The sequence below is a fragment of the Aphelocoma coerulescens genome, chromosome 23, assembly GCF_041296385.1.
Source record: "Aphelocoma coerulescens isolate FSJ_1873_10779 chromosome 23, UR_Acoe_1.0, whole genome shotgun sequence".
Lineage (NCBI taxonomy): Eukaryota > Metazoa > Chordata > Aves > Passeriformes > Corvidae > Aphelocoma > Aphelocoma coerulescens.
In genome coordinates this window covers 6,946,280-6,973,016 of record NC_091036.1, presented here as the reverse complement: position 1 = coordinate 6,973,016, position 26,737 = coordinate 6,946,280, and the positions used below count along the sequence as shown (strand labels likewise).

Here is a 26,737-nt window from a genome sequence, read left to right as displayed (position 1 = left end):
TTGGTAGTGAAAATATAATTTTATTTAACAATAGCTGCCAGCAGTATACTGGTATATCTGTAAAAGATGTTCCAGAAAGTGAAAGACATAAGCAAACTACAACAAATTGTATCAACTCTTCAAGTATTTCTGCAAACCACGCTCCAATCCTCCATGTCCTGTCTTGGGAGTCTCCATCCCCTAATCCTGCTCCCACCCCCTCCAGAAACTAAACACAGGAGTTGGTGGCACAGGTTCTGAGGCAGATGGAGCATTTCTCACTTGGGTTACAGCCTTCTCCTGAAAAATGTTCCTGGGATGTGCTCAGGTAGTTCTGAGTGGCACAGGGAGCACAGCAGAGTTGGCTGCACTTCACCACTTTTTGCTCTGCACCCAGATAGGCATCGGTGGGTTTGGCTCGAGCATCTCCCATTTATTCCTGTCTGTGCTCCTTTGATACCAAATGCTAATTTGCTGCTTTAGCATAAAAAATTTGATTACATCTCTCTTCTTATCATGGAGCTGCACGCAGCTCTCGATCAGTTTGGACATGCCCACTGCGGAGAAAACACCGATTTTATGGGGAACTGCAAAGCTCTAAGCTGGGACTGCCAGTGTGGGACATGCAGGGAGGAGATGGACAGGGAAGCTGTGGAGGGAACTGTTCCACGAGCCCACACGGCTCTTGTTTAACAGGCAGCCTTCCCACAGCAGGGATCTCTTCAAGAAGGAAAGCTTTGTTAAGGGGGGAATAATAATAAAATAATAATAATGCATCTAGGATAATCTGTTCTCCCACACAAAAACAGGGTGCAGGTGATGGATTTTCCCTTTGTGTTCAGGAAATACACAAGTCACCTGTTTTAATGCGAATTTAAGCATATTTCAGCTTGAGAATAAAGTAAGTTATTCAGCATGCTAATACATGCAACCAACTTGCAAACAGGAATGCTTACTTGAAAGAGTAACTGCTGTTTTTAAATTGGAGAAGGGGCTAGAAGCAGCATTTTAAATTTAAACAGGGGGTAGATTAATTGCTGTTTGATGAAATTAAAAATGCATTTAAAGATCAGATTGTAAACAAGTTGACAGAAGTCAAGAATTTACATAGTTATGAAAGGGCTTTTTTAATTAGTGTGGAGCTGGTGATTGGGGCCAGATGAAAGTGCTCTGCCCACACCAGACGCTGCCTTTCCCCACTGCTCTGCAGGATCACCTATGGAGCTGGGAGCTGCTCCTCTCCACCAGATTCCTGCTCCCTCCCCGAGCCAGGAGGGGCTGGGCAGCTCCTGCCACAACAAAACTGAGCAGCAGGAAGCCTGAAAAACACCCAGGACAGTTAGCAGTGCCAAGCTGGTGCTCATTGGAATTCCACCTCCGAGGGAAAGGCTCCGTTGTGCCGAGATAAGAAATCCACTGGTCACAGACAGAGCTTGAACTTTGTTTACAAGCTCTCAGACACAATTAAAACACTGAGAGAGAATGAGAATGGTTTGAAGGCTGCCTGAACAGCAGAGGGAATGGATTATCTCCAGAAGGAGCTGGTGTTTAAGGAGGTGGGGATTTGCTTGCAGCAGCTGCACCCCAGGAACTCCTGGCTGTGGGTGATGCTCAGTGCTGTGCCTGTGCTCTGCACTCCAGGGATAATTCCCTTGGGAAGGGAGCACAGCCTGGCTCCTACAATCCCATCAACATGACTTCCAAGGGCCATCCTGATCTGTTTTTGAAAGGAGAGCTAAAAACTTAACAAAGCTATGCCCACAATCACGTGCTTCCTACAGTTTTGTGAACTCTACCATGGCAAAGAGCACCAAACCAAGGAGGGCTGGGCTTGGGTTTTTTCTCACCCTACATGTCATTAAAAATGCTGTTACCTAAATAAAAAAGCCATTCCTTTTTCTAGATGTCACATTGTAGCACAGACTGAAGCCCTACAGAGGATTCTTATGGCTGAGAAACTTCATTCAGGAGGGGAACGTGACACGAGAATACAGGAATTATTAAAGGGCTACAGTTAAGATTTTCCTAACCAGGTCACTCCCCAGGATTTTCCCTCTGTGCCTAAACATTCCTGTAACAAATCAGAACAGGGATTAAGTGTACCTAAGAGAGTTGCCTTTGAAAGAGATGTGACAGGATTGCTAAATGCCTTTATATTGGAATTCTAGCTCTAGGAAGGCAAGGCAAGGCACCACAAGCCAGGTATACAAATATGGATCTTCTATGTCAGACTAACTCCATGGGTATATAAAGTAGCAAAAGCAGGATGCTTAGAAAAGTCAGGCTGGTTTTCAGAAAGCCAGTGCTTACCAAAAAAAAAAAAAAAAAAAAAAAATATAGTGTATAAAAGTGTTTATGTGAGCATTTCCACGTTATTGCAGAATGTTAAATATTCCAAGAACAACCTAGCAGGAATAGCACTTTCCAGCTTCTAAAATCAGTTAAATATAAAAGTATCTTTACAAAAAAATAGGCATATAAGTCTAGCATTCTTTGGAGTTGTTTATGATGGTCTCTTAAAAATAACCTAGCAGTTTATTTCGTGCATCAAAATCATTAATTTTAAACTATTCCCTGGTTTAGAAACATTTGAAAATTGGTTTTTAAAAAAAATTGTAGTGCTATTCCTCAGTGTTGCTGTAAAAAGATTTAAGTATAGTAGTGCAATGATTGTGAGTATGCAAAACTGCAGTCCAGGTGCACAGACAAACAACTGGAATAAACTCAATGGAAAGGACTGTATTCCACCACCATTTCTTTACAAAATTCCCAGATTTCCTTTCAGGGAAAAAAAAAGCTACTATCATTTAAGGCAAATGTTCTCTTTAAAGGTCACTTTAGCTTTCTTCAGGGAAGAAAGGGCATTAAAAAGTTCCCACTTCATGGCTCTCAGTCCATTTTGCATCACTAATCATTGCACTGCTATTCCCCACCCAGAGTTAGGACACTACAGTTTCCATGGACTTGGGGTATGACAGAACAGATTTTTAAGTAAAAATCACCAAAAAGACCTATACAAAACAAAGGCTCTTAACTACCAAAAAGAAAACCACTTGCAATTCCTTAAGGTGAACAGAGGGCAGCTTCCAATTCTGCCGTTTCCTGACAATTATTTGTTTGCCACAACTCAAAATTCAGACAATGCAGGTGTTTAAACCTCCTCAAGCTCTTGAAGACACATTAAACATTGAGCTTTGAGCTTCCTGCCCCAGCTCTCAGGCCTGGATTCAAACTTCCCTGATGCTGAGGTCATTCAAATCCAAGTTCCACATTGAGTCCATTCTCAACCATTAACGTGACTTCAAATCCAAGAGATTTAAAAAAAACCACAGCAAAACCAACAAAACATTGCCAAATATTTTGCAAATGGCTCTTTTGGATACTAAGTTCCCTTCTCTATGTAAATAGGATAGACAAGCAGGTACAGTTCAATGTGTCACAGGCATGACAATTGTGTACAGATCTTCTGGAAAAGCAATAAATTCCAAAATACATAAATATTCCTTGTACCATACAGTGAGACAGGATCCTAAACCAATTCCTGGACAAATCATGGACCACATGTTTACAGAGAAAAGCAGCAGGGGCAAGACAATCCTTCACAGTGAAGAATCCAGAGTCACCCCAGTGCAACAGGAACACGACTGCATCGATAATATTCAAAGGCTGTGAGAGGAGGTCAGGAAAAACAAGCCTGTAATTAAGTCTGCAAACCTTAGGTAATTACTGTACCTGGTCTATCCACCGTGACTTGGAGTAACTGCGAGTTCATGCAAAAAACAATTGCTATTTGATATGAAAAGAGCAGTCTGTTAGAAGCATTGTTATGGGATATGCAGGAAGTCATCCTTTGCAAGTGCTGATTACTTGGTGAGTCTCTTGGCTACATCACTGTAAGCTATTTCAATCTCCTTGTCTCCAGGACAGGTGTTGGTGAACTCATCCCTGCTGTAAGCATTTGTCAGGTATCTCCAGATCCCTGTCATCTCCTTGGGAATCTCGAAGTTGCGGTATTTTTTGGCCACCACCTGGAACAAAAGGGTTACGTTATGAATTTACATTCTTCAGCTTAAAGCACTTTTCCAGCCCTGGTCACTCTCTTGTGAAGTTATCCTTCCAACCTGGACACCTGGGGTCACTCCTGAAGTTTCCAGAAGCTGTTCTGAGGGATGCTCCTGCCTTGCTCCCTTTGGGGTTGCCCTCAGCCAGGGAAACTCTCCTGCAGCCAGGCAGAAACTGAGCCTGTGGCTCCATCTGCAGTACAGAGCTGACACACATCACTGCAGGCAGGGAGAGGAATCAAACCACACTCCTGTGGGCACATCTGCACTCCTGTGGTTACCCCAAGCTGCCTCTTCCAAGATTCCAACCTGGTTTTATTTTATGCAATCCCTTTATTTCCCACTTTGTCATTTACTGTTCTGGAGCAGTTTTCCCTGCAGAAGTGAGCAGACGCCACTACAGCCATTCCCTGCTCACCTGATCTTAACCTTCCTCCTTCTTGTGAGCTCTGCAGCTCCCTGCAACCACGGGCTCAGTGCAGGGAAATGGGCTTTGGCTCCTGCCATTCAAATCCTCTGCTGCCCAACCTGTCCACGGCTTCACACCTGCACTGAACTCCACTGCTCAAAGCCCTTGTGAATGACTCAAATCTTGCACAATTCCAGGTGTTAACAGTGCAGTTAAGCTTACAAACAGCTGAAATTAGCCGGGCTCAGGACTGTCACAAACCATAAATATTTTCTCCTGCATTTCCACTTGGAACCCCCAGGTTTTACCTTGACAATGTGCAGTTTGGGCAGCAGGTTGCAGTCGGCCAAGGTCATCTCGTTGCCATCCAGGAACTTTCGGGTGGAGACTGTGACATCCTCCAGGCTGTTCTCATCGATCTCATCGGGGAGGGGGGAGTTCAGGTACTCGTCCAGCTTCTGCAGGGTTTTCAAGAGGCCACGTTCTAAGGCTGCACAGGAAGGGACGATTTCAAAACAAATTATAAACTGAGACTGGTGCCACGTCTGAAATACAAACGCCACATCCCTGTGCTACCCAGAAACTCTGAAGGATTTGTAACCCTCGTTCAGTTTTTGTGGCCACAGCACTGCTGGAGCTGCCTCTGTGGTCACCAGAACACTGAAACTGGACCAGAATCCCTTTAAATATCCCACAAATGCAGGTTATTTAAAAGCTGGTTAATACAGGAGTTTGCACTAATTTAAAATACTGTAAGACTGTCCACAAGGGTTTATTTTTGGTTTAAAAAGTGGCTTATGTCAGTTTCTTAAGACTGCACCTAACTGGCTTAAACTGATTAGAATTAAGCTATGCTGGGCTTTATATACATTTAAACATAATCTGTTTAATGTCACATGCTCAGCAAACAGCCCTGACCAAACACAGAGCACCCAGGCTGGTGCTGGAATACAGCAGGATATGGAATGCAGCAGCAGGTTTATGGAATGCAGCAGCAGAGGGCAGCACACCCCATAAAATTCCCATTTATTTTCCAACTGTTTACAAATATTTTGCATCTCTCCCTTTGAAATGCAGCAGAAAGGAATCCTGATTCCCTGAGTTTGGTTTTCCCTCTAAGTTCTCTGAGGACAAAATTGATTCGTACTGAACTACTTAAAGGCCAGACTGTGACTTCTTTACCACTTATTGATCTCTCATGTTAAATCTCCTGTTTTCCCTCCACACAGAAAGGTTTTAATCCTTTGGAGTGACACAAACTAAGCTTAGCTCAGAACTCCGGATGGGAGCCCTCAGTGCTAGAGAGGTGAAATAAGTGCAGCAGATGCACAGAAATTCAACCAATGGGGCACGACACAAACTCTGCCTGAAATTTGCTTCTGGATGTTAAAATATTTATCCTTCATACAAGAGTTCTGAGTGGCTGTTGCACACAGAAGATCCAATACCAGGGATGTTTACAAACCATGCACACCCCACCGAACTTGTGATAGAACTGAAGTTCTCTTTCAAATGCTGAAATCTTTGACATTAAATTTAAACAAGATTTAATTCATGAGATTCTCAAGTGTCCATCAACATGCAGCTGAACCTGTCAGGGAGACAATTCCCACAAAGCTGCTCTGAAAAACACAAGGCAATGACACCAGGAGTGCACTGTCCCCCCAGCGACCCACCTTCATTAGCTTCTGGTCTAGAGTTCTTGATAAATGCAGAAAATTTGGCAAATATATCCATTCCAGCAGTGTTGGACTCTGGATGCTTTGGTGAGAGCTTCAGGTACCTGAAAAGCAGCAAGGAGCAGATCTACAGCACATTTAGCAGAATTGTGCTCATTATCTATTAACTAGCAAAAAGCAGCACTTTAAAAAATATTTTACATCAGGTAGATTTACTAATTTATCCTTTTCCAGACTTGCTTCTGAAGTGTGGTATCACACACTAAGGTTTTCCAGAGGAACACCAAAGCACATTCCTGCTTTCTGAGTCACACATTTGTTACGAGCAGAGTGTCTGAGGCAGACCCCAGAGCTCCCCACATCCAGGGCTGCCAAGGGGGCACATCACAGATCTGTAAACAACAACACAGGGGTTTTCCACTTCAATTAATATCAGCTGTTCCAGAGAATTATGGACTCCACATCTTTTAACAAAAAACCTGAAGTCTTGCCATGGTAAAAAGACAAAACAGTTCAGTCTGTGAAAGGCAGTGTCTGGATCTGCCTGCCAGCTGAAGAGCAGAAAGCCAAGAGTCTGGAGAAAGTTTGAACACATTAAAACAGATTCTCACTGTAGTTTATTACAGGTCAGGACTGAGTTTTGTACAGCAGACTCATCTTCCTTTGCATTATTTGGACACATCACCAGAACAGCCTGTGCCTGTCACCAAAAGGAAGAGTTTGAAAGAGCAGGAAGGATGACAGGGCCATACAGAGGGTAATTTAAAAATAATCTTTAAGAGAAAACAGTTTTTGATATAAAGATGAGGGAGCTGGGGGAAGAAGGTATGACAAGCAAGAATTATTTTCCATGTCTTCAGTTTACTGATGCTGAAGAACATCTTAATTAGGGCAGAAAAGCCCTGTGAGAACTGTGCCTATCTGAGGTGAGAAATTCTCATTCTAACACTTACTTGGGTGGGGCCAGAACATCTTCCAGGAACTCTTCAATCTTGTTCACATCTGTTCTCACCTCCCCGTTGTATGTGATGAAGGGTGGGTGAGTGCCTGGAGCCAGATTCTGAAGGTCTGCTGGTTTTCTGGGGTGAGATGCAAACCAATGAAGAGTAAGCAGGGGACATCATTTCACTGCTACAAACACAAAAGCACTGCTGAGGCTTTCACATCCTCAGTTTGAAATAGACACTGCCAGTTTTCTTTCTAAAAAGTGAGTTTACAACCGAGCATTTTGAATACACTTGCTAACAATTAATTTAAAACTGTTAAAAACAATTTCCTCCTACCTCTGGCTGTGTTTATTCTCAAATCAATACAATGTTGACTAGAAGAGGGATATCTATACACACACCACACAAACACTCTCCCTCTTTCCCAAGCCCTACAGAACAGTTTATATATAGCATAATCTGTGCTAATCCTTCCCCTTCACACAGAGCTGCTCTGAAATAAGCAACTCTGATACAGCACAGTGTATAAACCATTTATTACGTGCCCAGGGAGTTCAGCTCTGGGCAGGCTGACAGATGCTTAAATACCAGGTTTAAAATTATCCTTCAGTTTCCTCCAGTGGAAAAAAGCTATTTACAAACAAGAGCAGCACACCTGGGAGAGGAATCCCCTCATTTGTATTTGATGTGAGAGAAACAGCAAAAAGCTGAAATACTCAGCCATTTCTAACTCTAACAGTTCCAACACTCCCTTCAGGCAGAGCAGAGCAGCCTGGCCACCACCTCATGCTGGCCCAGCAACAACAAACACTGGCCCAGCTGAAAACTTTGCCAAGGTAAAGCTGCCCCTTTGGTGCTGTTTGAACAAATCCCGACTGGACCATAAGTCCTGAAGTGGGATTGAGCCTTGTCCAGCATGCCCACGTTCCTGAGCCAGCTCCAGGCATCCAGGAACTGGATTTACAGGAAACTGGAACTGCAGTTCAAGAAATCCTCCTGACAACACCAGGCAGGGAAACTACGCTGGTGACATCCAGACACACAGTCCTGCAGGGCAGCATGAGAAAGCAGCGTGTTCAGGGAGAGCACTTGGACTCTAAACTGAGCACAGTTTACAAGTTTATCTTGTTTCCCATTTCTTACGAAATTAAGAACCCCTGCCAGAATTTCATGTCCTGCCCACTGCTGCCCCTTCTGTAGTGCCAAAGTGTGTTTACTTGTAAGGCTGAATGAGAAAAGTGATCTTCATACTTTAGAATATTCCATGCCCTGCTTTAAGCTAGGGGATGGAAATCTTATGAATACAAGAATTTAACTCCTTTCAATGTTTAAGCTTCCGAGAAGTTATTTCTCACTAAGAGTTGCCACCACTCTCTCACTTTTAGGATTTAAAGTCTGTCATCGGGTAATGCTTTAAGGAGCTTAACACTTCATTTAAATACAGCTTTGTAACTCCCAACAATTACAGGAAGTCATCGTGGCTCCCTTCCAATTCCCCATGTTGGCCAGATAAAATTCCACAAAAGGAATGTTATTTTAAAAACAAACACGGGCAAGACCACCGGCTCTGCAGGAATACTATCAAAGGCAAGCTTTAGCTCAGAAACAGATTATTCCAAAGAACTAACCAAAAAACTTCTCCAAAGAACCAGAGTGCATCTCAGAGCACTTTATTCATCCAGTCAGACCACCTGGACCTTTCAGGAGAAAGAAAGCAGAGATTAAGATCCCACAGCCCAGGCCCAAACATAACTCAGGGTTTGACTTCAGTTTGCTGCTCCTGCCAGGAGATTATAAACAAGCCCTGCTTTACTACAGCCTTTGGAGCACAACTACACAGGAATGGCCTTAAAAGGCTCAGAGTACAAATCCCCTTAACCGTCAAACAAGAAGGCAATTAATGTAACAGTGAAGTTTTACTGCAGAGATAAATCTGGAGAGCTTCAAAAACAAACCAAACCCAAACAAAAAAACCCTTCTATAACCACTCCAAATAATTCCAAGATGGTTTGTGCCTACCCCAAAGTTTACCAGGGGTTTTGGAGGCAGGGCTACATTAATTATCTGGCCATCATTACCCCCAGAGTTAAGGTGTAAACACCTCATGGCTTTGCCACAAACCAGAATAGCAATCAGCATGCAAATTATTTCTTGTAGAGCAGACAAAATCCAGCCCCCAAATGTAATAGATTTGTAAATTACACAGGTACTGCAATGAGGATCTGAAGAGTAACACAGGGAAAAGTCAGCACTAAAACGCCAGTCCCTCAGCAGTATTTCACACTGCTGAAGTTGGATTCACCTCTGGGCAGTCTTTAATATTTAATTTTAATATTTAGCATCGTTATTTAAGCTTTGTCTGTCAAAGGAACTGCAAAAAGTCAAAATGAAGATGTTTCAAACAGGATTTCAGCACTCAGCTGAAGGCAAGGTGGCCCTGAATGTTGTTCCAAGCCCAACAAATGGTTTATGCACTGCAGCTCTGCTCTGGCCTCCAGAACAAGCCAGAGCTCTGAGCACTGAAATGCTGCTGCCCAGAAGGGGAAGAATGAAGCCTCTGTGTGCCCAAAGAGAGGGAAGAAATGCCTGACTCCTTGCAGAGGGTGGGACAGCCCTTCTCCTTCGCCCGTGTGAGTGTTCTGTGTGTTGAGAGCAGAGCTGAGAACTGCAGAGTGTGCCTTTGTTAGCACAGTGCAATTATGGAGGGGAAACACTCGGCAGTCAGGCAATCCAGGCTCAGTTTTTCCTGTGTCCCAAGTCCCTCACTTGCCAACTTTTGTACCCAACCATGACCTTTTCAGCCTCACAAACAGACAGAACTGGCCTTGCTGTTGTGCAGCAAGGACGTTATGAGGCAGAGGCAAGCAAAGCCTTTTTTCTCTTCTTGGCCAACAAAATAAATTCAGTTGTTTAAAACAATTCCTGCTCTGCTCTTCAAGTTTGTGTCTAACAGGAACAAAGAGCAGAGGAGATAATTGCCTTGAATAACGTGCTTGTAAAGCAGCTTCTTGTGACAATATTAAGGCACCACCTAACATCTATTATCATTCTGGTAGTGATAACAAAGGAAAACAGCCCCATCTGATATCAAGCATTTCCTATTATGCACTTAGCTGGATGTGACGTTCTGCAAGCTGCACTGCTCTGCCACTGGGTATTGATCAATCCACAATGTTAAAGTTGTATTTATGGGCATTTAAATAAAGTCTGAAAGGAATTAAGTTTGTATTAATATCTATTCCGGCCTGAATTAGCTTCAGTTGTCCTTTGTTTCCTTTCCCAGAGAACCCCTTCAGTGCACAGCACAAAGGTGGTTTATTTGACCTGTTCCCCTGCAGATCTTTAATTTTGCACTAATTTTGTGTTTTCCCCTCTTCAACAGAAAAAAAAAAACCTGAAAGAAAGCTTTCCTTGTATAAGGAAGGTCAACTTTAAACATCTGCAACCAATTTATATGCTAAAAGTTAGTCTTACATCCCATTCCCCCGTCCAATTAACTCCAAGTTGCCAAGGGGACACAAAATAAAGCAAATTCATCAGGCATATTCGGCATTTTAATGATATCTAAACTGGTTCAGCAGTAAAAAGCCTTCCAAGCCTAAAATATCTCTGTCTACTTTCTCCTCCTCCCCACCCCAGTAACTGCAATAGGTTAAACAACACCATCATTAAAGGTAAAGGAAATCCCAAACCCCCAACAGTCCACAAGCACAAGCTCTGCTCCTGAGTTTCCACAAACCACAGGCAGGGCTCAGTGGAAGATGTGACACATTTGGTTTATGGGGCTGGCAGCACCAATATTTGCAGGGAAATCCCACACTGGCCAGAAAAGCTCTTTGAGCAGCTATAAATGCACCCAGAGCTGACAAAAGCTGCTTTCTCCCACTCACCACACGTGGAAGTCTTAAACACTCCTTGCCAGCACTGAAGCAGCAACTTTAGTGATTTTTAAAACCCAAACAAGTCACCTCCCTCAAAAAAATCACAAGAGGTTAAGTCCAGCAGGGTGATTTCTGCCTCATATGTTGGATTCAGTGGAGAACACTGTGTTTCTGTTGGCTTTATTCCTGAAATTCAGGTTTGGAGGCACTGGCAGCCTCCCCTCTCTGCAGAGCTGTGACCAGCAGAGCTTTACATCAGTGTGCTGGGAAAACATGACTTCACACCCAAAGCAAACACAAGGCCCCTGCTGAATTTAGCACTTTCATAAAAAAGAATGCCCAAGCTTAGGAAATTAAGACTCCTGGATTCACGTCTCGCCATTTTTAGCCACCGAGGTGCTCATTTCATAGAGGAGAAGTTGAAATTTAGGTGACAGCATCATGACTTATCTGGCTGACACCGAACAAAGGCAGAATATTCTACATTTTATTCCTACCATTTCACTTGGACTTATCTCATGGACAGGTTTTTTTATTATTATTGCACAATAACCAAAATTATTATTTAAAACATTAAGGAAAGGAGTAGGTTGCACATTGTTTGTGACAATTACCCAACAGTCACTGGAGATTTGACCAGAGGGTGGTTGACCAAAAGTATCCATCTGTCCCCACTTAGGGGATCTTGATGTGAAGTCAGTAAAGGAAGAGTCAATATTCAGTAATAAAAGACTTTGTGTGAGTTTTACAGAAGAGCATCGCTGAACAAATTCAAGAGAACTTGCCAGACCCATTATTTTTGGTTAAACCATCAGTGAATGCACCATTTACATCCAGGCTGCCTCAGTTTATTAGGACAGATTTTCTTTTTAATTTCAGAAAATCAGCCTGTAAGCCATAAAAGCTCTGGCCAAAGCTTTGTTACACCAAGGGAGCTGAACTCTTGCTGGTCCAATAAATCAAGTATTTCTTACCTCTTCAGGTCCACTGTTGTGACACTGAACACCACTCCCTTCAGCCACAGAATCATGAAGAGCCTCTGGGAAAAGGGACAGTTTCCTATGCTCTCACCATCGCTGCCAGCCTGCAGGACAGAACAGAGCATTAATCTGGGCAGGACTGTGCCACCGACACATCTCACAAACACTGGAACATCTTTAGTTAAGCACACACTCAGTACAACTGAAATTGCCACATTTATGAAGGTTTTACTTGTCATGTCCTCTAGCTGCTCAAAGAAGTGTACAGAACAATATTTCAGCCAACAAAAGTTATCTTTGACACTGAAGGTGATGCAGCTGCCCTTGGCAGCAGAACATCCTCCCCTGAGCAGCCACACCTTCTGATGGCAATTTTCCAACATCAATGTTGTTTTTTGCTCTTTATTATTCTTTTTTCTTTCTTCTCCAAGGCATAGCTAATTAATTGTAGTCATCTTCCAGTCCAGTGCCTCTATCTCTCCTGGTGCAGAGCTACTGGGAGCCAACTGCAGCCAGGAACTGAGAATTGATTGTACTGCAGGTGTTGTGAGGAAAGACATAACTGTGAGTACATAGAGACTTCACTGACAATTAAATAATATCCCACAGCCACTTTTTATAGGCAATTTATCAATCAGTCTTTGTCCTACCACAACAAAGATCCACTAGAAAGCAGCAGCGAGCTCCGCAGTGATAGCACACATCTCATCATCGCTCTGACAATGAAGGATGCATTGCTGAGCTGGAAAATTTTAGTTTTTACTGGGCTAGAATGAGGCACTGGAAACCTTTGTTATAAAATTCAGTCCTCTGAGAACTGGTTCAGTACTTAAAGCAGCCATAAATGTCAGATTATCCTGATGTGTACTTTAGATTAGATGAGTTTCAACAGATTTTGCTTATTGTTAGAGTCCTGCCAAGAGTGATTTTCTCAAAGCCTGGCCAATTCTTTCATCATCACAGAGAGGAGAATTAAGAAGGACTTTGCAGGTTAAGAAGAGCCACAGCAGGATTTTCAAAGGCCAGGAAAATAGAAAGTTTTTCAGTGAAACTGTCTTAAATTCAGAAAGCTGGTTTGGTTTTTGTAAACTCATGGGGCCTTTGCAGATAAAGCTGAGTCTCCTTTAACAGCTATTGAGGATTTATAAACTAATTAATGTTCCTACAGCTTATGGACTCATTTGTGCAAGTGTCCCTCCTGCCAGAGCTTCCAAAGATCTGGCTGTAGATACAGAATCAGTTTTCTTCAAACCTTTATTAGTGTCATTAATGAAGACTTGAAAGAAAAAAGGAAGTTGTCTTTCTGCCCTAAATGACAAATTGCCTGCTTTATCTTTGGAAAGCAAACTCAAACTTGCAGCAGATTATTGTTACTGGCTTGTCTTAAACTCTGCCATGTGTCTGCTCAGGAGACTGAATTCTAGAAGCATCCAGAAAAAGGGTAAAACAGAGCGAGTTTGGGCACTCTGCTCTGCACAAGCTCACCCCAGGGGCAGGTACCTGTGTGAGGATCCAGCCCCGGGGCTCCCTGGGCTCCTGCCTCATCCCCACACTCACAGCAGCAGTGCCTTCACTCAGCGCTCTCCTCCAGCAGCTGTGCTTTTATGGATGTTAATATTTAACACATCACTGTCCCTCCACACAGCAGGGTGGATTTCAGCAATTCCCACCACAATTACATCCCTGTGTTTACACTGGAACTGACATTTCCTACAGGTAAATTATAGATTTATATTCGTCTGCTTTTTCTGCTGCCATGTGTCAGATCTGATCTACCTTTAGAAAAAGGCATTGAAAAGCACAACACTGCATCCCATCTAAGGAAAATACGTATTTTGTACTGCCTGGGGTAAGTCATGTTTTGAAGCAGAAATAATTCTTTGACTCAGAACTGATCTCAGTCTTCAAACTTAAAGCAAAGCCTGAGCGGCACCGCAGTAACAGCACAGGCTAAAATCCCCAGCCCATTAAACTCCTGGCCCACTGGAATCCAAACCAAAGCTACTTTAAAACCACAGAACTGCACAAAAAGTTGTTTAAAATTTCAGGCATAGCACTGACCTGTGGCTTTCACTAAGATCCATCCTCCTAAGCCAAAATCAAAGTGACCAAAAAAGGCCAAACGCATTTACTTCTCCCAAAACTTTCCTTCTCTCCCAACACAAGTGCAGCATTCAAAGTGAGCAACCAACCAATAGCATCTGCTTTAGTTTAAGCAAGACAGGATTTTGGGATTATTTGAGTCAGAAGAAAGGATTAGAGCCCAATGACAGCCAGTGCTATGAACAAACCCTGATGCACTTTCAAAGCCCAACAGCCTAAACGGAGCCCAGACTTTTCTGTCTGCAAACGTTTGTCCCACTTCTGCTCCAAAAAGTCCCAAGTTATTCTGAGCACATACTGGAAAAGGAATGCACTCAGAATGCCAAAAAACTTTGGCTCCAGTGCTCTCGAGCCAAGGAATTCTGCCCTGTAACTGTTTGCCCGAGAGGCCCATTTTGTGTCTCTGTGTTTGATGCTGCTGCAGCCCCTCCTCAGGAGCAGCAGGCACTGGATTCTCCCTCAGTCCCTGGGGATTCTCTTCTGAGGGTCACCAGTCTGATGGATGTTCCTGCAAGAGTCACTCCTAGCTCTGATCTTGTCCACTAGAAGAGAGCTGTGCTGGCAGTAAACTCTAAACCTTATATATTCCAAGAATATTCTGAAATCTGACACAATTTGTCACCCAGGGAGTTAATCATGGAATAACTGTTGCTTGTCATTGCCTTGACGTTGAATTCAGGTCGGTAACTCATAAAATTCCAGGATATCTTCAGTGTCTAATCCTCATCACTATCAGAGTAAAGCAAATATTAAATGTTGACTTCTTTACACTAACCTCAGCATAGGCTATTTCTTAATTTAACAAGATTATAGTCATTCTATACTGAGGAGCTTTAGGGTTTTATTTCAATTTCTTTTTAAACCAGTCTAAAAATCCTTATTACCAGTAATACTACTAATGCCAATCTGCCTGCAACTAGGGCTAATTTTCAATTCTACCATTGCCCACTGAAGGATATGTATTCAAAAACCTCACCATTTATCTAATTTCACTGAATTTCAGGTTTTCAATTGTAGGGATTAGGACCAGACAGAAAAAAAAGTGCTATACCTCACACACAGTGAGGAAAGATGGAATTTTTCACTTGTGTGTTACCCTCTACAAACTGAATTGAATTAGAAAAACTTCTGAAAAGGTGGCAAAAAGGACCTTGTTAATTGTAAGACGTGGCACAGGGAGAGCAGAGCACACACGCACCAGAGCACTGCCCTACAGTGTTCTGTGAAAACAAATAAAGCTATTTTTAAAGAAACATTAAAGAAGAAAGGAAGTTCAAACAAGAATGGGAGAGTTACAAGGCAAGAACACAAATCAGCTGCTCATTGAGAAGTCAACCTGGTTTATCACAGTCACAGTGAAATTCCTGGCAACTCCCAGTGCCCAGCAGCTCGGCCCATGAAGGAGTGCCAGCCCTCTGGACAGGGAAAAACCCCAAAAAAATCTATTTATCCCAGTGTCTGGAAGTCTGAGCTTAGCTCAGAAGCCACCTCCTCCCTTTCTCTTCCCCTGAGCAGTGATTTCATTCAAATGAGTCTGTCTTTCCAAAAGAAAAACCCCAGAGAGTACAAGTAATAAGTAATCAAACATCTGTTTGAGTAGCTGAACAAGCTAAGGGAAGAAAAAAAATCCATTTAAGTTGTGAAATGTTTGTCTTTACAGCTGCATAAAAATTAACCTGAGTTCTGACACGAGAACCTGCGTGGATTTACTTTAGCAAGGGAGTGCTGAAGTTTATTGCAAGGCTAACAAAAAACCAGACAGGTAAAGAAACACTAAAAGGGCACAAAGCCCTTCTTATACAGCACAGATCTGAGAATTCTAGAAATCCTTGGTCCAAAGACTCCTGCAAAATTGTTTCAAATATTACCCAGTTAAAAGGAGCCCACTACGAGTTTCCCAAACTGGATCAAATAACTGCAGAAATAATAATAAAGTCAAAGTGCATCTGATGAACAATGTAATACAGCTCAGTCTCTGCCTACAAAAATAAAACAAAAGGAAAGGGCAGAACACCAGAAAACCATTTCTTAATTTACCCAAAACTCTCAAGAGAATTTCTTCCAGATCTGACATACCAGAAGTGGTAAAAAAAGTTTGGATGAAGCGGGATAAATGCATTTGAGAAGCATCTCCCAGAATACTTTTCAGCAAAGACAACTACTGGAGCCATCTGACTGCACCACCAAGGAAATCCCCACTCCTCCAAGGAAGAAATCTGCACTCTGCAAAGTCTGGAAGAATAATGCTCCAACCAATAAACAGATTGGGGGAAAATGAAAATAAATGAGAGGATATGTTCAAATTTTGAACTCAGCAATCTTGAAATACATCTTGAGTTTTAACAATGAAAACCAAACCTGCTGAGAAAACTGCATGAGCAACCCAGCATGATGCAAAGCCATTGCCTCAAACCAGCAGATAACAATCAATTGGGCATGTTTAATGAGCAGTAAGCTCATTCCAAAACTGAGTAATTAATAATAATCCTTTAAGGATTACTGTTTTGAGAGGAAATGGTTTAAGGTGAACTAACAAAGAGATTCAGCAGCGATTCCAAGGTCTGAGATAAAGGAACAGAATACAGAGAGGAGTGGTTTGATGTTCCACACATGAAAAGGGTCTGGGTATATCAGCCCAAGTCCTTGGACCTTTATCTTGCCAAGCTGAACAGACAGAATTCTGTGGTGCTGACTGAGGGTGTTTTCAGATAAGATGTAAAGAATTACACCCATGGAAGGAGTGTGACAGTAATTGATGTAACAAATACTCCCCAGAGTGCCATTATTCCAGCTGTTCCCTGTGTGCTCAGGCAGTGGATGGATGAGCCTCAGGGATGCTCTGTGCAAACACTCACCCTGCAAACCAAAGCAGACCTTAAAGGCTCCCAATGGCTCAAATACTGATGAATATTGATGTTTTCCTCTTATTCAAAGAGGAAGACAAGTGACAAGGCAATGAGGTGCAGAGACCAGGGCTGGAAAAGTTTATCTGCAATAGTGTTCCACTCCTTGTCACCCTTCCAGATCTGCAGTTTGAGAAGGGAGTTGGTTTGTGTTTTTAGGGGAGGAACAGGTCAGGGAGCAAGGCAGAGTCAGGCCCTGACTAAATCCGGTTGAACCAGATTTAATCTGAGGGCTGAGTGACAGGGACACTTCCTCCTGTCACCTCTGCCTCTCCAGAACAGGGCACAGCTGGGGCCACAACCTCCAGGGCAAGGCTTTTCCTTGTGCCACCAGGCAGAGCAAAAATGAACAGGACATTTCAACACAGGGTGGCACAAAAATGGGGCTGATACTGCTGACAGCCCAAAGAAGTTCCCTGCCACAATGAACAAAAGCAGGAGAGGTGGGAATTAGGAAGAAAAACCCAACAGCACATCCTGCAGAGCATTCAGGATATCAGAAGGCCCTTCATGCCCTGTTTCAGTGCACATCAAACATTTCATTCCTGTCACTGGGAGCCTACAGAGACAGGCAGAGCAGCCACTGTGGGGACAGACAAGAACTGAAACCACCCATTGTCACTGTCTTAAAGCACTGACAGTGGGCAAGCAAAGCTTTCCCCAACCTTCATATGGGAAGATCACCTACAGATACCACCACACCCCACCCAAATTTAGCTCTACTGAACAATTTAGGCCATCACTGCTACCTTAAATAGCCATTCCTTTGAGGAAAACACAGGCAAAATGGGGGGTGAAAAAGCATCAGGTCAGTTGCCACACCTGGAATTCTCAAAGATAATTAGCCTAGGATAATTAGTGTATATTTGCTATATGCTGACTGACATTAACACAGCCAGGGCAAAACCAGCCTGAGTTACCACAGCCTCTCATGAGCTCCATCACCTTCGTGCCTTTTGTAATCAACCCAAGTTCCACATCAGCTGAAATTCCTTTAAACTCAAAACATACTTCAAAATAATTAACAGAAGTCCCTGCGTTTATTTGAGATCTGGCTCTTACAGCAGGGAAAGGAATGTTTGTCAGCCCATTCAAGCTGCCTCTTAAGTCACTACCTTTCTGATAAGTCACCACTGTGTCACACACTGGACTGGAACAGCCACTGGCCATTTTAGGATGATGTTATTTTTAGCCCTGTGATGCTGTTCCCAAGAAAATAATTAGCAGACTTGTCTTGCCCACTTTCCTGCAACTCTTACTCACTGCTACCCAGTTCTCAGTGAAAAGCTTTGGCAGATAGCTATGGGATCCTCATGATGTATGGAAGTAAGTTCACCATTCAGCAGAATTGAATTCAGTGCTTCTAGTCCTCTGGAGAACAGGAGGTTCCATGCTCATCCTTTGGGAGAATCAAATGGAGAGTCCCAAACCTGCTTTAAATACAAATCACCATTTTCTTCATTGAAGAAATTAGCTTAATGACAGAAACACAAAACCCTGGGTGTACTGTGGACAGACAGACCCAGGACACTTCCTGCCCTGGCACAGGAAAACTCAATTATTCACTAATGGCACAAGCCTGGCATCTCTGCTGCGGCAATACCTTGAACAGAGAGCTCGTGTTGAACAACCCCCCACATGATCAGCAGGGCTACACTGACTAAAATGTGCTGGGTAACATCTTGACACAACCTTGTAACATTCTGGTAGGAAACTGTACGCAGACAATTAACTCTGCAGCACTGAGGGTTTCTTTTACACTGCCTGACAGTTGGCTTTGGGTCTCTAGCGCATAAACCTAGAGCAGGAATTGTTCATGACAGTGATTCTGTCTCCCTGCACTTATTAAATTTGTTGAAGTACAGTGTGTGCCTTGGCTACAGCCCAAGAGACCCATTTCCAAACCTCCCCCACCAAACCATGAAGCATCAACATGAGAGGAAAGAGTTGCAAACTCTGTCACTGGGGCTCAGAAGAACAGAGTCAAATTTGTATCTGTGGCATTTCAGAGTTCTTCAAATAGACCTCTGACTGTGCATCACTTCCGTGGGACAGGAAAACACAGAGCTGTGTCTGTGGTATTTTATAACCTCATTTAGAGAGAGATGAGCCAGGGGCTGGGCAGATGAGCAGAAAGAACAACCAAGAGCTGCTCCAGCTTCACCCTGGGCTGCTCCTCCTCCTCTCGGTCACTCCAGCCCCGCTGACTCGGACTGAACCCTCCCAGGAGCAGGAGAGCCCAGAGCAGGTTCATGTCAAAATCCCAGCCCAAAAGGCACCACCTGGGAGCTTCCAAGGGCTGGTAAAACACAGGATGTACAGCTACAACCACAGCTGCCTCCAGCCTGGGCTGTGAGCAGCAATGCCCACAGAAGGAGGTGTCAATGAAGACAAACTGCCCAAATTCTCAGCAGCTCTCAAAGAGCAGTGCAGTCCTGAACCTGTTCCCCTGCTAACAGCACATTGAGAAGCTCTGGGAAGGAAAAACATTATCTGAGACCAAAAGTGGGGCTGGAATTTTTATTTTAGAATGAAGGGTTTGAGGAAGGCCTGCTCCCTCTCCAACACAAGCAATGCACAACTAAAAGGCACCTCCCTGACTGAATTCCCCCTCCCCTGGGAGATGGGATCCGAGTTTCCTCCTCTGGGACACGTGTCCTTATCTCCCTTAGCTCCAGAACAGGGTGCCTCACCAGGGCACCTAATGCAGCACTCTGAAAGGCCACAGAAATCTACTTAGGCTTGCTTTGATTTTATTTTTAGATAAAACCACATAAAAAAGCTATTTCCTTTATTTCAGAAAAGCAGCTCTCCAAAGGACACGGCAGCAAAGTCCAGCCAAAATAGTAAAGCTTCAAGAGAGCCAAAAAACTCTGAAGCTGGTCCAGTAGCACTGACTGATCCCATTAGCTCTCCCCAGGAAAATATACAGATATGACTTCACTCCTGGATTACACTCCTATATTTAGTTTATGCCTAATATGGAGATTCAGTGTGCAGAACTCAGTCATTTCCTTTCCTCGGGTAAGTTCCTTGCCCTTTGTCTGGCCAACAATACAAGGAATAAGTCTGAACTCTCAGAGAATTCCCACACAGAGATGTTTGTAATTAACAGCAGTTTAGCTTATGTTTTTCACTTCGGCAGAAGCAAACACCCTAAAAATCCAGATTGCACCACAAACTACTCAAAGCATGTTTAAGAAAATCAACTACTATCTTTTTTTTTTTTTAGGGAAAAAATATTCTAAATAAAGGATTTAAAGCTCCTGAAGTCAAATCTCTATTTAAACTCACGTGAAGACAACATAACAATTTTGGGTTTGAGTGTTTTTACTGTTAAAATATGCACAGACTCTTAATACCACAAGGGAGCACCTAGCATCTATTTTAAGACTAAAACTGTATTATTCCACACTGAAAAATATGCAGGGAAAAAAAAAAAAAAAACACCAAACCTGATTAGGACAATAAGCTGTTTGTTACAGGTTATTTACCAAGATACTTTGAAGATAAAAATCAAATTAGATGGATAACAAATACAGATGTAAATTATTTTTCCATGAACCATCAATTTGCAACCAACCACCACCTTAATTAAATTTTGTTGTCTTAGACAAACTAAGTGCCTACCCTGGCAGACAAAAACCACCTTGTTTTCTCCCACGCTGTCCAGTTAAAGCTTTACAGAACTGCACTGCTCAGTTCACTGGGAAAAGAGAACATCTACCAGAACAAGGCAACAAATCCAATTACTGCCAAGTACAGTTATCCACTCTTAAAAGTCGTTCTTGTGGATTTTTAAGTGGTATGTCCAGCCCAGCCAGAAGCTTGGATTGATGTAGGCACTGCTACAAAAGCTTGCAGGCCTTGTGTTTGTCACATCACAATAAATGTTTCTTTTAAACACAATCTCAACACACACTGGTGAGAAAATAACAGTTCAGGGCTTTTTTTGTCCCTTTGAGCTAATGAACACTTTTAAAAATCTAACTTTAGAGTCCAACAGTCGCCTCCCAGAGTACACAGCTTACTGTTTAGCCTGGAGTTCAAGGAACTCCCCAATTAGATCCTGGAAGATCACAGATTTCTGGAAGGGACAACTCAGCCTTCAAAAATCCACGTCCAGAGAACCAACAACTTCTCTGCTCTCCCCGTTCCAACTAAAGGACAGACAGTCTTGCTCCTTGAATAAAGAACTCTTTCCATCCCCAGGATGAGGTCAGGATAACCATGGAAGGACTAGACAGTGCCATGAGTCACTCCAGGCTGGGAGGGGAATGATTACCAACTTCTTAGCATGCTAATCCTGTCCCAGTGCTGCCCACTGCCAGATTAGCAGGCCCTCCCACCCACTCCCTAAGTTGATGTAAGGGTTCCTCATATCTTGTTACTTCTCAACAATCAAGTATCTTTATGTCCACACAAAACTCTCTTTAAAGAGGATCTCACTCTCTTTATACATTTTCACAAGAATGCTGGTGTTCATGATGCCCTTCCCTGCTTTGTGAACTCATCACTGCACACTCACCCTGTCACAGACTGACACACACAAGCTTGGACAAGGCTTGGATCATCAGTGTTCATTTATCCCCGACTTTTGACAGCATCCAGGCCCTAAGTTTGCCCCACAACATGTGCTCAGACACACAGGCTTCTTCCACTTCCAGCCCTCAATGCACACCCTGAGAAATCCCAGCTGGGAAAACTGAGGACAGATTTGTCTCTTGTAGCAGGATCTGAGTTCCAGGAATGTGTTCCCTGGCATCTGACCCACCGAGGGAGTGACTCACAAGCACCACTGCCCATGCCCATACACCCCAACCCCCAGCCTGTGAAGGGTCTCAAGCTGAAATCTGGGAATTCACACAGTTTGCAGATTCCTCTAAGGGGAAAGGAGGAAAAGTGCCTGCGTGCTAAGACACATTTCAGCTGCAAAGTCAAACACAAGTTCTCCTGACAATCAGAGCTGTCTGGATGTTAATCATTGGGAAGGGGAGAAGGGATGCCAGGGAATACAACCATTACTCAGAAGCAATTCCTGACTGAAAGAAAGCTAACTCATCTGTGTAATCCCTCTGGAAATTATTGCCAGGAGATTTTAATCTTACTTACCAATGATGTGCAACAAAAATTAACATTTACACTTGAGACCATCTCTGTACTTTTAAACAACTCTGTGCCAAGAGCACCAGTTCCTGAATCACCAACCAGACTCAAATCAAAAAGCCAAGGATGCTTCTGGCTGTGAGAACTTTCCCAGGCAGAATTTAAAGGAATTACAGTTTGCTGGCCAGAGAAGGAAAAGGCCTGATTTATACCCACTGAGCACAGGATATAACAAAACGGTTACACCTCAGTTCATAAAGGGCTCCTTTACAACGCTCCCAAGAAATAACCCTCACATGACATTTTGCTGTCTACACCAAACACATATCAAAGACAGGCTGAGGAGGTTCTCAGCTGCTGAGGTTACATCAAACCCTCCAAGGATGATCTGGTGCATAAGGAGGAGACTTATCTAATAAGATTATCAAGCAATAACCCTGCTAAGGCTATCTCTGAGAAGCAGCACTGCATGTCTCCAGTCCTGTTGTTTCCTTGTACCGATGTGCCTTTATATTGTACAGCTACTTTGTGGGTGAAAAAAAAAACAACTGATGACAAAGAAGCTCATGGGATGGTTTGTTATGAAGCAATGTACCAAGCTATAGGGCTGCAGAGTGCCACAGCAGAGCTTACGTAAGGCAATGAGCACAGGGTGAGACAAAGGCAGACCCGAATCCACACAAATCACCCTGCTCTGCCCAGCCCTGAGCTCCCATGGAGCTGCTGCAGGAGATGCTCACGTCCCCTTCCTGCCATGGCCCCAGCATTGCACTGAACAAAACAGACCCTGAGCCCGGAAAACAAACATTTCACCTGCCAAGTCTCTGTTTGGTTCAGATACACAAAAACGGAGACAAGCTTCTGCTACAATCACTGGGAGTGTTTCAGAGTGGGGTATTTATTAAATGTGAAATCACAGCTTTTTTTTTGTACTGACAGTACAATTCAAAGGTAAACAGATAGTAGATTCTATCTGATTTTCAACACAGGTGCCCAATTTCGCAGTGACATCTTATTTGAGAGCTGCCAGAAATCCAAGGTCTGACTAATTAGCAAGTACACACACGTTACTCAGTGAAGAGGAGAGACCTTCCTCACTGACTCCCTACATCTGCTCCAACCCATCCCATGCCAGCAGATACACAACTGTGAATTTCTCGTTTGTGGAGTCTGTTGTTTGTTTCCTTTAACACCGAACTTGTTGACCCTGTGTGTCTTCACCTCGGTATTAGCAGAGGATGCAATCACCGAGTGCCCTCCAGAACACCCAGGGCTGAGCTTTCAGCAGCTCCATCCTCACACACTCCCTTATAGGAACTGCCCAGGCAGTTTTGTAACTCTGTCCTCACAGCTGAGTGGGTCTATTTGGCCAAGTCACCTCACCACGTTTTTTATTTACAATAAAATTCCACACACCATCAACTAAAGCGCAGCTATTATTCCAAGTGACCTATCTGAGCTGCATTCAGATCCCAGAGCTCAAGTTTCTCCGAGCACATTCACCACAATGCAGCCTTCACTGCTCTGAAATGCCACTAGGGCACATAAAAATATTCCTGTTAGACAATGGAAGCCTCCCTCATTAATAAAACATGGCACATACGAGGAAACCAAATGAAATCAGATACATCACTGGTTTTCTCCTAATCAGCTCTCAGGAGAAAAGACTTGGAAAATATTTACAGTTGGTTTAAAAGAGACCACAAGCAGCCCACCGCCTCTGGAATGAAAAAGTGCTGAAAGTTTTCATTGTGACAGCAAGAAACAGATTCATCACCTCAGTTTCAGCACTGCAACATTTTCTTACCTAAGTATTCTAATTCTGCACGGAGTTCTCATAGACTATGAAAATACAAGTTACAGCAGATTGATACATTATCTTCTCGAAAAAATCATATCAATTTGCTGGTGCCAACACCCTGATAGAGTTATTCCTAACTGAACCCCAGCCATGCGTGTACTCCTCCCCTCGCCGTGCCCATCCCATTTTGTCACTGATCACAATTTAATAAGGCTCAAACCCCACAGTTTGGGCACGGAGCCAGACCCTTTCTCCTGCTTCACAGGTTTGTTTCTCAAGCTTTAATCCCTACCTTTGTTTCATCTCCGTCTGGCTGCTACAATCCTTTGTGCTCAGGTCATGCAGTCACCGCCCCTGGGCCGCGGGCGCTGGGCTGAGAGCTCGAGTTTGGTCCCGAACTCCTTCCACTACCTCTGCCTGAAGAGCTTCCCTGGCTAACAGTGCCCAGGTAGATCCCAGACACGGCTTGAAAAGTGATTATCTGTCTGGAGAAACACTCGGTAACTTCCGATTTTTTTTCTAGATTCAACCACGTGAAAAACTGCAACTGAGCTTCTCGTTGAAAAAAAAAAATTACTAAAATCCAAATTTAGCGCTCCTCTAGACAGACACTGCTGGTTCTCTTCAATACACATATTCTGCTTGCATTTTCTGAAGTGACCATCTAAATGAGCCAGAAAACAAGATTCTGTTTGCTTTACAAAAAGAGTGTCCCGATAATCCTCAGCAGCTTCAATAAAGCGTGGGGCAAGAGCAACACCCAGATGAAAAAACTATTTTGGTCTGTCCGCTGGGGCTGGGGGTTGTTCTTTATCTACAGGGTTTTATAGGGAAGTTACTTTTACCTGAACATTGTGAAGGCAGACAAGAATACCTTCTTATTTTAACCTGAACTTTATCCTTAGGGCAGACAGTGCTCAGCGTGCAGCAGTCATCCATAACACAGGGAAAAGGTTTCCTTGAGGGTAAAAATCCTCCCTGATAACCCCAAATTTAGTCTTCTTAAACCCATGCCAATAAAAAAATTTCAATTGAAAAGGACAGAAAAATTCCCTGATTTCCCCCTTTCATATCATCTCACAGCTTGATTGGTCTAATTCTGATTTAATCACAATGAACACATATCTCTCGAAACTATTTTTACAGCTTCTTCCATGCCACTCCTCATGCATGAAATATTCTCTTTAAACACACCCACAAAGCTTATTTCCCTCTGCCCCCAAATCATTCTGCCATCAATCACTGCTGGAATTTGTTTAAAAATAAGAAAAATCAGCTGATGAACTTTAGGACAGATTAAGATAAACTGCCATATTATATTAAAGATCCACTGCTATAAATAATTCAAAGTAATCTGTAACTTAATTGCTGTAGTTGTAAATTCTAACCTCTACAATAAGAGCCTAAATATTCTAACCAAAATCAGGTCTGGAATCCTCCACTGCAATGCTCTCCCTGGGTCCCGTTACTGCCTCTTGATACTATTATTAAGAAGTATGACAAGTGGAAAAATTCAACACTTTTAGAGTATCATTTAAGAAATAAAACCTATACTTAGTAACTTCTTTTCAAAGCTCTAGCTGGAAATTTTCATGTTTGTCATCGTGGCTTTTATACAAAGCAATTCCCAAGTTCCCAGGTGAAGACATCTCTGATTTTCTCACTGCTATTGGAAGAAACTTCATTTGAAGAATTTAAATACTTTTCTGCAGAGGCTTTCAATTAAAAGATGTTTAAGCACAGAATGAGAAGATTACACAGAGTAATTGGTGCTACTTTTGATATGAAGTAAAAGTAAGATGCTGCATCACAAGAGCCCCGAAGGATGCAAAATATTGCATCATACAGCAATAAATGAATGCAAAACATGTGGAGATACCATATGGTATCTTCACCAGATAAGGGCAGTACAACACATGCTCATTCTTCTAGCTTGGCTAAAAACCTGGTGTTACTTTACATATTCACTTCCCGACATAAAAAGTAGACTTTCGGGGCGGGGAGCGAGGAGTAACTCGTGGTTTTTGCTGCCTTTTTGCCGCCTTCCTGCGCTTTGCTGGGCACACAATGCCGAGCGAGAGCGATCCATTGTGGCGCTCCGTTCTTCCCTTGTGCCAGCGCTGCCCGCGGTCCTGCCCCGCACCCGCGGCACCTTTTGCTCCGGGCAGAGAACCTTCCAGCAAAACGCACCGGGGCCGCACTTCTTCCCAAAAAAAGTGACTTTGCTTGCGGTCCGTCCGCGCTATCGCCCGCTCCATCTGCGCGCTCTGACTCACCGTGGCTCCCGCACTCCCTCCCGGCGCCGGGCACACGCCCTCGGCTCCGCTTTTGTGCCCTCACCGCGCCGGGAGCCGCCCCGGTGGGAGCCCCCCACGCTGGCGGGGTGCTCGGGGGGTACTCAGAGGGGCTCCCCCGCCGGCACGGAGGGGATCGGGGTCCGCAGGGAGCGGCCCGAGGGAGCCGTGAGGGGACTCGGAGCCCCCCGGGCGGGAAAGCGGAGGGAGGAAGGGGGGAAGCGGGGGGGGGGGGGGGCGCCCAACGGTCGCGGCGCGCGCGCGCTCGGCGCCCAGACGGGACGAGGCTCCCCCGCCCCACCTCCCCTCCCCTCTTTTGCCTCCCCTCGGCCGTACCTTGACGAAGAGCTCGATGACGGGCTCCTTGTCGCCTTCCTTCAGCCCGTTGACCGGCACGGACAGCGCCATTGCTCTCGCTGCTGCAGCCCCCGCCCAGCCTCGCCTCGCCCGCCGCTGCCACCGCCGGGACAGCGACGCCGCTCCGCTCCCCTCACCCGCCCTGCGCGCGACTGAGAGCGGCCCCGCCCCGCGCCCGGAGCCCGCCGGGGCCGCGCGGGAGGGGCGGGGCCCGAGGGGAGGGGCGGGGCCCCTCTG

The 26,737-nt window shown here is 44.0% G+C and overlaps 1 protein-coding gene across 1 annotated transcript; it reads right to left on the bottom strand.

Moving 5' to 3' along the window:
- On the bottom strand, positions 1–26,652 carry CLIC4 (chloride intracellular channel 4). The gene is made up of 6 exons (XM_069035725.1): positions 26,480–26,652; positions 11,931–12,040; positions 7,082–7,207; positions 6,126–6,232; positions 4,758–4,939; positions 1–4,007 (listed from the first exon to the last, which is right to left on the bottom strand). Exons 1-6 carry the CDS (start codon positions 26,549–26,551, stop codon positions 3,843–3,845), a joined length of 762 nt encoding a protein of 253 aa, XP_068891826.1. The 5' UTR covers positions 26,552–26,652; the 3' UTR covers positions 1–3,842.
- Positions 26,653–26,737: the final 85 nt, after the last annotated feature.